We start from the raw sequence: 16,542 nt of genomic DNA, 5'->3' as shown, positions 1-16,542 counted from the left end.
CGCCGGCGCCCACTCTCCAGCTTACCTGTAAGGGCTCCACAGTGGGTTGGGCTTTCATCCTTGACTCTCAGGTCCCACTACCAAAGCCTTATCTGAACGTCTGACTTCTGGAGTCAGATGTGAGCTCCACCTCCGCACGCTGCCTTTTACAGCCCAGTACATGTGTCACAATACCTTTTGGCCTCGGTTGCCTCCAGTAGAAAGCAGGTGATTCTGACCTTAACTCTATTAAAGGAGTATAAGGAGAGTCAACTAGGGTGTTGACTCTAATCCCAGATCTATTTTACGGTTTAGTGTTGTGATTTGTTGAGTCAGTGGGCGGGAGGAGGTCTTTGTAGATGTAAATAACTGCATTGCTTTTACTACCTAGGAGCCACTGTGTCAAGTGACCCCTCTGGGCCTGAGTTCACTTATCTCTGCACTGGGAATGATAGGGAATAAACCCACCTTTCTCAGAGGTTATACAGAACAAAGGAAATCCATAAAGAAACATAAAAATGATTTCCTGATTTATTATTTCCTGTGGGTGCCTCTGGCTCGATAAAGACAGTCTGGATAAAGGCTGTGGTAAGTGACAGAGTGGATCTCAGAATCTTGGCAGAAATGATGCTCATGTATCACTGGTGTGTAATTAACAATGCTAGCCATTTATCTCTGATAATTGACTTCAAATTAGGGGTACCAACCTATTCAGTCCTTTCTAAATATCTGTCTAGTGAGCTCGCATTTGCAGACACGTTTAATAGGTTTTTCCTCTCATTTTTCCATATGCTATAAATGAAAATTTATTTGTTAGAATTCTTGAACCTCTCATATGCTTATTAACATTTGTTGTTGTTTTTCTATCAATACATTTAATCTCCTTTCCTCTTTTCCTCTCTTTTTATCCTTCAAAATGTAAATGATCTGTTAGCAGTTAAAAAGGTTTAGAAGCATCCCTGTCCCAACACTGAACACTGGGAGCTCTCAGGAATCTGCAGACTCACCAAGAACACCAGACATTTGGAACCCCAGATTCTCGAGAGTCTTGGTGCACTGTGACTACTATCTTCTGGTTTAATCTCTTTGGTGAATTTATATGTTAAGATGGTCATGCATTCTTTTCAGATCAAGCTTCAAGGTACACAGTTTAAAATACAGGGCAATTCTAGGGTTTACGGCATCTAATGTGTTATTTATGAGCTGCTTTTAGTTCCCAAGCTATATCAAAAACACCTGAGGCATTTGTTGGGAGTACCGATTCCCAGGCCCTACCCACTCCACCCAGACCATCTTTACTGGAATTTCTGGTATGTGGCCCAGAAATATGTTTCTTTCATAACTGTATTAATCAACTTAAAATCTTGTCTATAAAAGTCTTCTGGCCATAAATACACCTATGTCCAGAAACTAGCTACAATTTTGAATGTTCATCGGCAGTCCAGTGTGGTTTGATTCAGGCCAACAAATATTTCCTGAACACAAACTGTTTCTCAAGTATCCTGCTGGGTACCGGGAAAACAAAGATGAATAAGACATTGTCCAGTCTGTAAGGAGTTTGAGTTTGTAGGAGGAGAAACAATCAAAACTGAAACAGTACCTGGGGCACCATTGGTAACACTTAGGTCAACATAAACAGTGCTTTATTTTTCATTTGTTGCCCTCCCTAACCCTTTCTTCCTCTTCCCATTCTTTCCTCCACTGTTTTCTTTGTCAGAGCTCCGTTTTTACCCTGGATATTTTAAATGTTTTATTCCTGATCTAACATAGCTTTAAGATCCTGCTCCAACTTTTAAAGTCGACCTAATGATTTCAAAATGGAAGCAAACAATTGATTTTTCAGCACAGGAAAATAATTTTTTTTTTTTTAATTTGTAAAGATCTTAATGAGTCCCAGTAAGTGGAAGCCACTAAAGGGTAGTTTCTAATATGTGGATCCTTCTTCTGAAGAAAATTATTTCAAGCTTGGTTTTGGTTTTGTTTCCTTTCCTTTATTTGGACAAGGGCGAGTTGTTTGCACAGTAATACTTCCCAGCCTCTCTGAACAGCCTAGGAAAAAAAAATCAGAAGTAAATAGCTCCATTTCTTTGCACCAAGAAGAAGAAAGGGCACCATAGGAAACTTCGTGCTCAATTCATCATGGTATATTATCATCTCTGGTTCATATCCTCACTTTAGGTCACCACCACTTTCGTCTCAGAAGCATAAAGAAAACAAAATAAAGGCAGTGGTAATGTAAAGGGGGTAATGGAAACTATGATATGCCTAGAGAGCAGTCCACAAGTTCTACAAGCAAAGGAAGGTAAGGGTTGTTCATTTAAAAAGTCAGTTATAGGTGTATTGCCAGTAATGAGGGATGAAATGCAGTTCTCCCAACCCATGCCTGTATAACTGTTTGTTTTCAGACTTTCCTATTCAAGCCCAAGGTGTTGAGTTTGAGTTCCATACATTCATTCTCCTAAATTGCTACAAATTAAACTTCCATTTAAAAGAAAGCAATATATTTTTCTTCTGCTTGCTAAATAACTTTTTCTCTTATTTACTGCTTCTGTAGCACTGTGCTCCCAATTTGTGTTCCTATTTGCTATGAAAACAGATTATTTTTCCTATCACATAAGCAAAGATTAAAATATTCACGGTTGGAAAAGTAGAGAAAGAAATACAAACCCTCAAATACTTCTGTTGAGAATTTTAAATGACACCCTTTTTGAAGGCACTTTAGCGATCTGAATTCAAGGCATATATCCTTTTTCATCACAATTTCAGTCCTAGTACTTCATACTTCAGAAACACACAAAGAGATGTTTATAAGAATTAATGTAGCAGTTCTCTTTATAATGAAAAAAAGATTGCTAATAATCCAAAAAGTCATCAGTGGGCATTTAAATAAATAAACATGATGTGTCCATACTGTGAAACGCCATGCAATTTTTAAAAGAATGTGTTAGATCTAAGTGTACAGACATGGAAAGGGAAAACAGCAACTGGTAAAAGTAAATGATTCCATTTTAAAAAAAATGTATATGTGTAAGTTGTGTGGACAAAAAAGAGGTTCTATGGACAGTAACCTACTGGGTGATCCAATCGTAAATTCCTAACTAGGCAGGTCATGATGAATAGTCATGCCCCAGGCACAGTAAAAGCTTTATCTTTGCCTTAAGTAAGCCCTGTCCCTTCTTTCTGTGCATCTAGCTTAATGCATCTCTGTAATGCCTTTTTTTTTTTTCAAAGTAACCACCCTCAAGAAAGCAACTAAGCTTGTTAAGTGTTCTGTAATCCAATCCCCTCCTTCCTGTAATTTTCCTTGCATTCCTTCCTTTATTCCAAATGCATAAAAGAAGCTGCAAACTGCCATTCTCTAAAGCACTTAGTCTATTAAGACCTTGTTTTCAGGCATATCCTCTGTTTAGCTCAAACAAATTTTTATAGAAATTCTCTACAGTTTTACACATTCTTATGTCAATGGATGGACTATTCACAGGAAAGTTCTAGAATATATGCCAAGGGAGACATACTTACACTAAAAAATTATTTGTTGCTTATCTGAAGTTCAAGTTAAACTGGGCATCTTATCACTCAATATTATTACACAAGCTTACATAAGTCACTTGAGGCAGCTATGGGTACTTTTTGAAAAAGTGCATTCCATGGCTTATGGCCAAGATGGCAGAGCAGGTAGCAGGGTGCTTGCCTCCTCTCATGGCCACATCAAAATTACAACTAAACGACAAAATAACCATCATTAGGAGTCATCTGAAGTCTAGCTGAACAAAAGTGCTACAACTGGGGATATACATAGGAGGCCACCTTGAGACTGGTAAGAGGGGGCAGAGACAAAGATTGGGCTAGTCCCACACCTGGGTGGTTAAGAATTGAGAGGGATATCTCAGCTCAGCTGCAGAGGTCCCCTGGAGGAGTGAGGGGTCCAGGCACCACAGCAGACTCTCCAGCCTGGTTTCCATTGCCAGGAAGAGAAGTTCCCATAGTTCTGGATGTGAAAACTAGAGGAGATTGTGACTGAGACAGTAGGCATCTAGAGTTGCAGACATTCCTCTTGAGTGGCCTGTGCACAAACTTATTCACCAGTGGACTTACTTGCTCTGAGCTCTAGCACTGGGGCAGCAGATTGAAAGGTACCGGGTACATACAAAGAAGAACCTAGTTCTCTGGCTCTAGGGTGAGGGCCGGGGGGCGGGGGGGGGGGGCAGCTTTCTCCTAAACAGAAGTTTGAGCAGAATCCATTCATTGTCTCTTTGTTGAGCTCTCTCCACTCCTGGCGTGCAGACACAGATGGCCACTCCATCTTGCTAACACTGGTCTCCCCACCCTGGTGATTCCCTGAGACCCTGCCCCACTCAACTTTTGCCTCCAGTGGCTTTTGCAGACAAAAGCCATACTGTGGACTTTCCTAAAATTTCTCAAAGGTTCACAAAATCCAAACAAGTAGTATCTGGCCTTAGCACTTCCTGTACCTCTTACTGAGCAGCCCCAAGGCCAGCACTAGTGGCAGCCAGCCTTGGTTCACAGTTTGGCCTCTCAAGGCACCTCTAAGCCCAGCATGGGTGCTGGCTATCTGCTGATGCTTAATGACTCTTGCCAGGTAGCCTCACGTAGGGTACAGGCTACAGCTGAACTTGGCCTACAGTGGGGCCCTGCCCAAAGGGCAGACTAGCCAGGCAAACTGGGCAGGCACTGGAAACCTATTAAAACAAATCCTGCTCTGTAGAGTCAGCCCCTCATTGGCCAGTCATCACAACCAATCAGCCCAAAGGTTAATCCCTCCCATTGACGTGCAAACAGCAAACAAGGCTCAACAACAACAGGAGGGCACACACGACCCATACAAGGGACAAACCTGGAGCACCTGGCTCAGGTGACCAGTTAAGACCGCACCACTGAACCTGACAGGACACCAACTTCATTAGGCCACTCTCCTAAGACTGGGAGAGATAGCGACTGTACCTAATATATAGAAACAAACACAGGGAGGCAGCCAATATGGGAGACAAAGAAACATGTCCCACATGAAAGAACAGAACAAAGTTCCAGAAAAAGAACTAAACAAAATGGAGCAAGCAGTCTGCCAGATGCAGAGTTCAAAACACTGGTTACAAGGATGCTCAATAACTGAGGGGAAGAAATTGGGGATAGAAAACATAAAAAAGAACCAGGCATAAATGAAGAATACAACAACAAAAATGAAGAATGCATTAGAGGGAATCAACAGTAGATTATATAAAGCAGAGGATCAAATCAGCAATTTAGAAGAGAAGGTAGTAGAAAACATCCAATCAATAGCAACAAGAAAAAAGATTCCAAAAAAATGAAAACAGTTTAAGGAGCCTCTGGGACAACATCGAGTGCACCATCATTTGCATCATAGGGACCAGAAAGAGAAGATAGAATGCAAGGAATTGAAAACCCTTTTAAAGAATGATGGAAAACTTTCCTAACCTGCCAAAGGAAAAAGAAATCCAAGTCCAGAAAGGGCAGAGAGTCCCAAACAAGATGAACCCAAACAGGCCCACACAAAGACACATCATAAATAAAATGCCAGAAGTTAAAGACAAAGAATCTTAAAAACAGAAAGAGAAAGCAAATAGTTACCTATAAGGGGGCTCCCATAAGACTCTCAGCTGATTTCTCAACAGAAACTTTGCAGGCCAGAGGAATTGGCACAAAATAATCAAAGTGACTAAAAGCAAGAACCTACAACAAAGATTACCCCACCCACAAAAGCTATCATCTAGAATTGAAGGACAGATAAAGTGCTTCCTAGACAAGAAAAAGCTAATGGTGTTCATCAACATCAAGCCAGTATTACAAGAAATGTTAGAGGGATTTATTTAAGAAGGAGATGAAAAAACAAACAAAAAAAAGATTAAAAATGGCAATAACTATATATCTATCAACAATTACTTTAAATATAAATGAATTAGGTACACTAATCAAAAACATAGGGTGACTGAATGGATAAGAAAATAAAACCCTTACATATGTTCCCTAAAAAAGACTCACTTCAGATTGAAAGACACAGCACAGACTGAAAGTAAAGAGATGAAAGATATTTCATGAAAATGAAAACAAACAAACAAAAATCTGGCATGGTAATACGTATAGCAGACGAAAACAGACTTTAAAACAATAGCTACCACAAGAGACAAAGAAGGATTCAGTAACTCCACTTCTGAGTATTTATCTATAGAAACCCAAGACACTATTTCGAAGAGACATATGAATTTCTATATTCATTGCAGCATTTTTTGCAATAGCCAAGATATGGAGGCAACCTGGGTGTCCATCAATGGATGAATGAATAAAGAAGAGGCGGTACATATATACAATGAACTATTACTCAGCCATAAAAAAAAAGAATAAAATCTTACCACCTGCAACGACATGGAAAGACCTCAACGGTACTGTGCTGAGTGGAGTAAGTCAGACAGAGAAAGACAAATGCCACAGAATTTCACTTACATGTGGAATCTAAAGAACGAAGAAAACATACACACAACAGAGAACATTTTGATGGCTGCCAGATGGGAGTGGTGATGGGGGTAGTGGAAAGGGGGAAGGGATTAAGAAGTGCAAATTGATAGATACAAAATAATCACGGGGATGCAAAGTACAGAATAAGGAATATAGTCAATAATGTAACAACTACGTATGATGTCAGATAGGTACTAGATTTATCAGAGTGATCACTTTGTAAGTTACATAAATGTCTAATCACCATGAAACTAATATAATATCATGTTCCAACTATAACTGAAAAATAAAAAATTATTTTTTTAAAAAGTATGCATTACAAACATTGACACTGAGCCTAAGCTCCTTTAGAACTGTACCTTCACATTCAATTTTGAATGATTCTTGAAGGGAAGAAAAGAGAAATATTAAGATTGATTGAGTGCCTGTAACAAAGTACCAAGCATGCTGATAGATACCTTTTTTTTTATATATTATTTAAAACAGTATTGTACTATAGTTTGTTCAGTGACCAAATATTCCTCCCATCCTGGCAGCATATCGTTTTGCAATGTTACTTTGCAACAGCCTTCCCATGCAATGGCCAACTCTCTTCTCCACAACCTTGAAACTGAATCAGACTTTGGCCAAAATGACATTGTTTAAGTTCCCGAGTCTAATACTCAAGTAGCCCTGCAGCTTTGACCTTCTCCCACTTGTAACACTGAGACCACCGTCCTAGGAAGAAAAACCACTTGGAGAGACCAGTCAGCCCTCAGAACCACTCAGCCAACCTGCAGAATCATGAGATATAATTAACTGATGTTATTTTAAGCCACTAAATTTGGGGGTTGCTTGTTGTGCAACAATTTATAACTCAGTTTATTTTCTCATTGTTTTCCTTCATTTTTTCTGCACAAAATCTCTGTGAGAATTCATTAAGGGTCAGAAATCTTTATCATCAGTATTACCAGTGTCATAGCTTGTCGGATGTGAAATCAGTGAAAATTTAAACATAGGTCTGTGTGGCTATAAAGGTCCATTGTTTTTTTCTTCACACCTTGAACATAATGAGCATTCGTTAAAAATTTAGTTGGATGGATGCCTGAACCAGACCTTGGTTTTTATTACATATATATATAAATATACAATAAATATATATATATATATATCAGAATTAAAAATATATTTACTCAACAAGAAATATCTACCAGTACTAAGCTTTTAACCTTTAGTCCTTTTCTCTTAATTAAATTACTTGAAAGGAAACGCTGTTCAACCTATTCTGTTCTCCCTAAAAGGCAAGTTATATTGTTCATCATTAAAACAAGTGCTCCAGTAGCTTAAGGAATGTTTTTCCATTTCATGTGAGAAAACCGAGAGAAAAAAATAAGTGACTTAACCAGAAGGAACCAACTAATGGAAACTTCCACACCTGATTCCTTTATCTAGCACTTTTTTTCTTATCCTTAACTTTTTATTTTTAAATGTATTTAGCCTCATAGAAAGTTGTAAAAGTCGTATATAGAGTCTCTTGAACTAAAATGAGTGTTTTTAAGTATTTTAAATTACACATTTTAAATACTGCTCCTGAGATATTCTTTACATTTTCAATGTGTGCCATAATGAAGTAGGGAAGAAATTCTTACTTACTGGGCTCTCACTAAGTGCCCAGTACTAAGTAGGCTAGGCACTTTCATATGCCTTATTTTTATTCAACACATCATTAACCACTATTTCATATGATAGCTGAGTTTCCAAAAAGTCAACTCGTGTCCAGAGGCATAGACTAAGTGGCAGAGCTGAAATTCCAAAGACAGTTTGTCTGACTCCAAGGCCCATGGTGTGTTTCATTGTATCAGAGTTCCTATCCAAAATAACCTCAACTTCCATTTACTAGGGAGATTTTATTTTGCTATTATTTAATTTTCTTAAATGTTACTTTGTTGAAAGTATTTCTAACCCATTTTCTTCCAGTGAATTTTCAGGACAGTAACCTGTCCGTATGGTAAAAGAACCTACACAATTCCAGTGCTGATGAAGTCTTTGGATTACAGCCTTCTCTAAACAAATTGTATATGATTTACTTGATGGTAAAGATGCCCAAGCATTTCTGTAAAATCCTTGAAAGAATAATAATTCAGACTTTTAAAGACAAGATCATTATGTTTAGATATCAAAATCGGAATTGCTACGATACAACCACAAAACCTATTTAGCCATCTTAGGCTCTGGTAAAATGAGAACAATTTTACTGACCTAAGAACCAAATGTTGTCATAGAAGGCCTCATAACCCTGCGACCCAGAAAGATCAAATCTAGAACTTTTTCCCAAAGAAACATATGTATTGTATAAATCCACATAACAAGGTATTTATATCAAAATTACATAACATCATGCATTAAGAATTCACTTAGTTGATTATTAGAGAAGTAATAAAACTATTAGAAGGGCAAGGGCAATTATGTAGTTGCTAAAAAATGCTAACAATGAAGATTATGCAAAGCCAAAAACTGAACATACAACAATAATGGCAATTTCTCTCTGCCAAAGAAATGTGTGTACAGTAGTCCTCCTTTATTCACAGTTTCACTTTCCTTGGTTTCAATTACCTGTGGTCAACTGCAGTCCAAAAATATTAATCGGAAAATTCCATAAAGAAACAATTCATAAGTTTAAAATTTTTGCCATTCTGAGTAGCGTGAGGAAATCTGTGCTATGCTACTCCATCCCACTCCATCCCATCTGAAATGCGAATCATCCTTTTGTCTAGCATATCCATGCTGTAGTCACCACCTTGGTTATCAGAGAGAGAGAGAGAGAGAGAGAGACACCACATTCACATAACTTTGATTACGGTATATTATTATTATTCTATATTAGTATTACTTTTTGTTGTTAATCTCTTACTGTGCCTAATTTATACATTTAACTTTACCTTAGGTATGTATATATAGGGAAAAAAAAAAACAGTATAACAGTAGATATAAAGGTTCAGTACTATCCATGATTTCAAGTATCCACTGGGGGTCTTGGAATGCATCCCCCATGGATAAGGGGAAAAATAGAGGACTATTTTATCTATACTTATGAAGATCATGATAAATGATGAAAGAGCTATAAGAATTAAAATAATTCTGTGAATTTCAGCATGGAATCTACATATCATCATAATGTATGAAGTTTCCCATTGATCTTTCATAGTAATGACACAAAGACACATTTTGTACTTTGAAATCCTGATGTTTCTATAACTTAGCCCCTAATACCTAAGCCAAGCAAAATGTATACTTCTCTCCCTAATGTTTCCTCTGCATACTATTTTGAAAGTATAAGTAAACAGTTTTATACTCAAGGACCATATATTTTTAACAAATAATCTTCATTATAGAGCCAAAAGACTGGAGGCTAGGGAAAGTTGGTTGCCCACAGTCACCCTGAACACTGGCTGAGGGGCAGTGTCTTGTGAAGAGCAAGAGACATACCAGGAAAGACTGAGCTGCAAGGCACTGATCGAGGGTTGGTGGGACAGCCACCACTGACCCCCTGTGGACCCCCCTCCAAGGCAGTCTGCAGACGGGCACCACAGTGCCTGTGTTGAGCATTCCCCTGCATGGCCTGCAATAAACACTTTAAACTAACTCAAGACCATTCCTCCACAGAGCTCAGAATTCTTCATATTCATTATTGTATGAATCATAAAATCCCTGTGGAGATGGGAGAAGGAAAAAATAGCTTTAACTTCATAAGTAAAAAAAGTCAGGTTTCATAGCAGAGAATTATTAACTAACATGCTAAAAACTGGCCGGTTTATTTGTGGGACCTCACAGACATGGCATCCCACAGCTCAATATGCTCTAGTCAACTCACTTGAAGATCCCCCTGCCACCAGCATCCAATTTTTGTTGCCCACCTGGAAAGAGAAATCTTGGAACACTAACAATCCCCCAAATTAAAAGTCTCTACTTCTCTAATGATCCTCCATTTTGTTTTTTTCTCCTGTTACTTATCTTATTAAAGCCTATGACAGAATTTCCTTCTGACTGTGATGTGTTCTAGGAAAACAGTGCCCACTATCCATCTAGATATAACACCTTCTATTATAGTGTTCTGGTAAACCTTCTACCATCCTTCCTGTTATAAGTTAGGTTGTTTCCCTCTAAGATAGGTTGATGTAATAATTCCACTACTTCAGAATGTGACTTTATTTGGAAATGGGGTCTTTATAGAGAAAACGAGTTAAAATGAGGTCATAGGACAGACTCCTATCCAGTATGACTGGTTGTGGAAAAGAGCCAGCCAAGAGACTAAAGAAATGTGCCTTGGGAAAGAGACATTCACAGGAGCAAGTTGGCCATCTACTTCTATGTGGGAAGGAGTGGACCTTATGCTAGATGCATGTGGACTACATGTGCATACAAGGAAGCCCCAAAACACTGGCTATTCTTATGAGTTTGAGGAACTATGCATTTGACACTGTGGCAAGGAAGAAACCTCATGGCCACAGCTGTAGCCTGGCCCTTCTTATGGGTAGTTTGGCTGGCCACAATGCTCAGCTGGAAGCAGAAGCCAGGGTTAGAAAATTAGGGGAAAAACTGAAACTAGAATAAGATAGAATGTCTACAACTCTGTTAGCATTGGAACTGGCTAATAGAGTTGGAGAGCAAGGCAATAAACTAGGAACTAGCTTTAGCTTGTAGCTTTGCCAAACCGGCAGAATGGTAGCTGCCACAACCTATGATCCAAGCACTTATGACTAAGCCTGATGAGGTCAAGTTTCAGTTAAAGACCAGAGAGAGCACTCTGTCTGGCTAGTGTGGCTGTGAGACACCAGAGGAGATGGTATTTCTCTAACCAGGCAGGAAGCAGAAAAAAAAAAAAAAATGAGTAACATCGCTATGCACCCTACCCTTCCGCAGCAGCTGTGTGGTGCCCGAGGGATTTAAGGCACCTACTCCCTTGTAGAATGGATCATTCTGTCCTGCAGGGAGGTCTGTAAAATGAAGGAGCTCTTCCTGAACAAGGGAGTCTCTGGAAATATATAGAAGTACAGCAAATTCTTGCAGAGCGGTGTGTGTGCCAGGCAATCAATGCCCTGGTGTTTGAGGGGCCTGACTGAGCCACTTTTACAGCAGGAATGAAAGCAAAGATTCTGCAGACAGCCCCTAGTACACATTATGGAACACTTATCTCCATACAAGCCCCATAGTGCAACAAGACATCTATGATGTCCGGCAATCTATTGCAGATCTAGGGGAAACTGACCTGTCTCAAGACCACGTCCCAGCTATGGGGAAGGCTCAATACTCAGATGGGGGGAAAGAAAAGGAGGAAAGGTCATTTGAACGGTTCCCATTTCTTTTATAGAAACCATGATGAGGTCTCTCCGTTTGCATCTGTTGGTATGTTCATGTGTATCTATACATATGTGTGTTGTATTTGTGAGGTTTGCTAATTTACTAAAAAGCTCTATTAATTGGCCTAAAAACAAGCACATATAAATTCTCAAAAATATGACAGAAACTAACCCAAATGTTTTTCAAGTTTACGTGATCTAAGATTAATCTCTAGTAAATAAAAGTTAAAGTTTGTTGGTTTAATTAAAACAGACATGTCTTTAGAGTTATCTAAAAGTTAAGAATTCTAATTAAGATGAAAGGAAAATGTGTTTTTGGTAATAGAAGGTATAAGGTTATGGAGATGTATTTTTGATGTAAAGGAAACTAATTTTGTCTTAAAGTGAGGCTGGTTGTTTCAGAATGTGAAAGAGGAAAAACAAGACAATATTTGACTGCAAAAAAAGAAAGATGTAGAAGGTTTGTGGAAAAGAGATCTTTGGGAAAAAAATTTAATGTGTGGTCAAGCTGGCTAAGATTAGAATTGATTTAATTAAGTAATGGATTTAAATATCAAAAGCAAGCTAATGCAAACTTCGTTCTCTTTCTCTCAGTTGAAAAGACAAAGTTTTCTTAGACTATGGGTCTGTTCCTGATAAGATACTGTAACAAATAACAAATTTTCTCCCTAGAAACAAAGACCTAGGCTCATATATTGGTTGGCAAAAACAAAAACTTAGAATGATGGCTAATTTTGTCTAAGGTCTCATTAAGTTTTTGTGGGCAACCAAAACATAACTGTTGAGAACTAATAAAGACTCAAGTAGAATAAAAGGTTTTTAGGTGAAACCTTAGCAATAATTTTGTATTAAAAGAGCCTCAATAGTAAAAATAACCTTCTGTATTTGAAATGCCCCAACTGACTTTCATGAAAAGGAAGCAGCAACAAAATCTATAGATTGTGGCACAAATAGATAAAGTCCATTGGGTATCTGCAAAAATGTCCCCTCATTGCTAGACTTTTGCCATCCTGATGTCCTTAAAACATGGCAACTGTCTGTTCCTGAATACAAGAAATTAAGAGGGGTACACAATGGCTGTAAATTAAATGAATAGTCAGAGCTACAGGAAACCCTAGACAACCACGTGGTTTCTTCTGGCTTCCTGGCAAACCCCATTTTTCAGTGTTGGCATTTCTTCATGCACCAGAATGCATTTAAGCAAGACTTCGTTCAACTTGCACTTACTATGGGTTATCAGTACAGTCTTATTGTATGTATATTTTCTGGATGGTCTGAAGCCGTCCCCTGCTACAAAGAAACTATTAGCAAATGTGTTTCCCATTTGCAGTATACCTTCTCATTGCTCCCTCAAGTCTACTTACATAGCTCCACCGTATGATATGGGACTGGGACTTGTCACTGTTTTCCTTCCTGAACTGTGTGAAATGAGCTCATTACACTGATGACATAATGTAACCTGTGGAGATTTTGCCTCTGCTATGTAAAACCTTGCAGGCTTTACTGGACCGACAACAACAGAGTCAGTGAATAGGCAGTGAATCTGCAGAAAATTCAAGGTCTGGGCACCACAGTAAAGTTTTTGGGTGTCATATGGCTGGGTTAAGACCCATGTTGTCCCTGAGGTTGTCATAGACAAAGTATAAGCCTACCCCATATCAAAAAATGTAAAAAAAAAAAATATAGGCTTCTGTGGGAATTCTGGAGTACTGGTAAACTTTTACACCCAATTTCGCACAATGCCTTTGCCCATTATATTCCCTAGTTAAAAAAGGATATGTATGGGACTGGGAGCCAAACAACAGGCTGCCTCTGAGAAAGCAGAACTACTGGTCAAACAGATTAAAGCTCTTGGACTCTCCTAAGTGGGGTTGCCATTTGAATCGGATGTTTTAACAACCCTGGAAGGTATAGGCTGGGCATTATGTCACCAACAGCAAAGGAGCATCTGACCCATGGATTTTGGTCCCTACTATGGAAGGGAGCAGAGATCAAATATACTCCAATAGAACAGTAATTATTGACAGTGTATACAGTGCTCCAACCAGACTCGGCCATGATTCAGACTTCCTTGCTGACTAAGTAGTATGCCTATTTACAACAGAGGAATACTTTATGAAATAATCCTCTGTCTCTAGAGATGCCGCAACAATTAGGCCCTGCTGAAGATATAGAACCTCCAAATGTTCCTCCTACTCTCCCAGTGTTGGGCCCTGCAACTTGCAAAGAAGAAATAGGGGAAATTCTGGCTGGATCCCGGTACACCGATGGTCCTAGCTGGGGCAATCTGCCTACCTGGACAGCCACTGCCATTCAACCACCCACTTATACTATCTAGACAGAAACAGGAGCAAAGTACAGTAGCCAACGGCCAAGTTGAGAGTGGTCTGGTTGGTAATCATGAATGACTCCTGGCTGCTGATCCTGTCTACGGACAGTTAGGCCATTCTAAAAGAACTGACTCTGGCTTAGACAATGGGAGGCGGAGGGGAGGATGATCATAAACAAACCTCTATAGGAACAAGAAATGTGAAGATATTCAGGCTTGCTTGCAAGAACCTGAGGCAGATCTTGTCTTTCATGTCCCCGCCCATAAGGCATCTACACCTCTAGGTAACCTAAACAGGAAGCAGCTGTCTTGGCAAAAATACACACTTTAGCTACTGACCTGTCAATAGACACTGCAGATTGGGTACATCAGAAAACTGAACACCAAAGTACCCAGGTAGGATGGCTGGTGCATAGCTAAAGAGGAGATGCTGGAACTTAAGCTAAGGGCAGCAGCTCTGGAGTCAGCAAAAGTCCTGGTCGCTGAAGCCCCCAACCAGTAAGGGACTGACAAATTGATTATACAGGCCCCCTTCTCTTGAGTGAGGGCTCCAAATATGCTCTGGTGTGTGTTGACACTGCCTCTGGCTTAGCACAAACCTTCCCATGCCATTGGGCTAATCAGACCACTACCATAAAGGGACTAGAAAAGCTAAGTACTTCGTATGGGTATCCCCATTGAATATATAGTGACCAGAAGTGACATTTCAAAGGACATCATGTACAAGAATGGGCAAAGGAACATGATACTGAATAAAGGTACCACCTCCCGTATAACCCACAAGCAGCTGGGGTGGTGAAATGGGAAAAATAGTGTCATTAAGAACAGATAAAAATTACTAACTGGAAAACCTACCTTGGCCAGGTGAACAACAGTGTTTTCCCAAGTGTTAATACATTTAAATGACCAACCTGTGGGGCCTATTGGCCCACATGCCAGATTAGGAACTTAGGCTGAGACATGCAATACAGTACTGGTGTGGAAAACAAAGGACACAGCACCAGTGCTGACACTTACCATGAGCCAATGAATTATCATGAGAGCACCATGCCCTCTTGTCCCTGCAACAGGTACCATTTACTGGAACCTACAACGGGACGTTCCACCAGTATGGGTTAGTTACTTCATGCCTCTGTATGGAGTAGAACTGCTCAATCTCCAGTGGGACTTTGTCATCCTAATGTAGTCAAGACCCATGGAGACAAGTTACGTGTAGACCCGTACACACACAATCAAAAGAGGGGAGAGTGTAGGGATCCTGGTCTGGCACAGTCCTCCCTCTATTTATATCCTCAGGCCAGAAAGCACCACCTCCCCTGCCCAACATGTGTGGGTCACACGACCTGACCAAATTCTCAAGGCCACAGCTAAATTAACATCCAAAGGTCTGCCTAAGAGTGTCATACTCATAAAGGGAGACCTCCCAACTCAATTCCCTCCTAAATATTTATCTTTCTGAACTTAGACTTCTGCCGTTCCTATGGTATCCACTTCCAGGAAGGCATCTGTGCCATCATGCAAACTGAATGTTGTTTTTATACCAGATGTATCTGCTAATATTTCTTCTTTGTTAGCATATATGAAAATGCAAGTAAACAACTCAAAGCCTAGGTGACATATTAGCACACTGGTTCATATCCTAGGAGGAAAAAATCGTTAGTAATTCTTGAATTGCTTCTCTTTTTTTGCATGTGTCTATATTGCTGTGGACTGTGTCTCCAACATTGTCAGTGAGTTGACAACCAAATGAGCTATCTCCCTGCTAATGAAGTCTCTTGTTTCCCACTCAGAGAACCTTGCAGAAGAAGCAGGTGGACAAGATTGTAAGAGCCAGTCACAAGGGGTGGAGTATAGAGGAGAGACTGTTCCACGACATGATCACTGTCAGACCCACAAGTTAGATCCAGACCAGAACAGAGACTGCTTCCCATAAATCACTGATGTCCTTATAAAAAGACACAGAGACATGCACAGAGGTGTGAAGATACAAGGAGAAGACGACCTTCTATAAGCCAAGGAGAGAAGCCTGGAATAGATCTCTTCCTTATAGCCTTCAGAAGGAACCAACCCTACTGACAATTTGATTTTGGATTTCTAACTTTCAGACTGCAAGACAATAAAATTTCCATTGTTTAAGCCATTCATTTATGGCAGCCCTAGCAAACTAATACACTTCTCTACCGTTCAGATTCATGGAAATTCTCCTATATCCTCTTACAAAAGGTACCATAACTCCCTGTTGGCCTAAAGGAGACCCGGTTAATGTCTCTTGCACAAGCATAAATATTAATAGCACTCTCTTTTATTCACAAAAGGGTCCATGTTTATATAGTCAGTCTACCTCTCACGTTACCCACAATCCTTCCTACAACCCATTTCCATTCAGCCACAAGTTTCTTTGCAATCACT

General features: G+C 39.6%; 1 protein-coding gene across 12 annotated transcripts in view; it reads right to left on the bottom strand.

Annotated features, from left to right (window-relative positions):
• Positions 1-16,542, bottom strand: part of TRPM6 (transient receptor potential cation channel subfamily M member 6) — a 164,414-nt gene that overhangs the window by 116,966 nt on the left and 30,906 nt on the right. Inside the window, exons 1-2 of one of the 12 annotated variants that reach the window (XM_036238430.1) lie at positions 9,934-10,127; positions 9,061-9,244 (exon numbers count right to left, since the gene is read on the bottom strand). The exons of 5 other annotated variants lie outside the window; for them this stretch is intronic. Coding sequence is in view for 3 of the 7 variants with exons in the window: in XM_016146202.2 (XP_016001688.2) it covers positions 26-58 (33 nt within the window). In the remaining 4 variants the exon portion in view is untranslated. Of the gene's footprint in view, positions 1-25; positions 4,157-6,365; positions 6,414-9,060; positions 9,245-9,933; positions 10,128-16,542 lie in introns of those variants that run through there. 6 more of the 12 variants (XM_036238429.1, XM_036238421.1, XM_036238422.1 and 3 more) reach the window with 6 other exon arrangements.

The sequence above is a fragment of the Rousettus aegyptiacus genome, unplaced genomic scaffold (assembly GCF_014176215.1).
Source record: "Rousettus aegyptiacus isolate mRouAeg1 unplaced genomic scaffold, mRouAeg1.p scaffold_m13_p_3, whole genome shotgun sequence".
Taxonomy (NCBI): domain Eukaryota; kingdom Metazoa; phylum Chordata; class Mammalia; order Chiroptera; family Pteropodidae; genus Rousettus; species Rousettus aegyptiacus.
The sequence above is the reverse complement of the archived record's forward strand: the minus strand, read 5'-3'. Positions and strand labels throughout refer to the sequence as shown.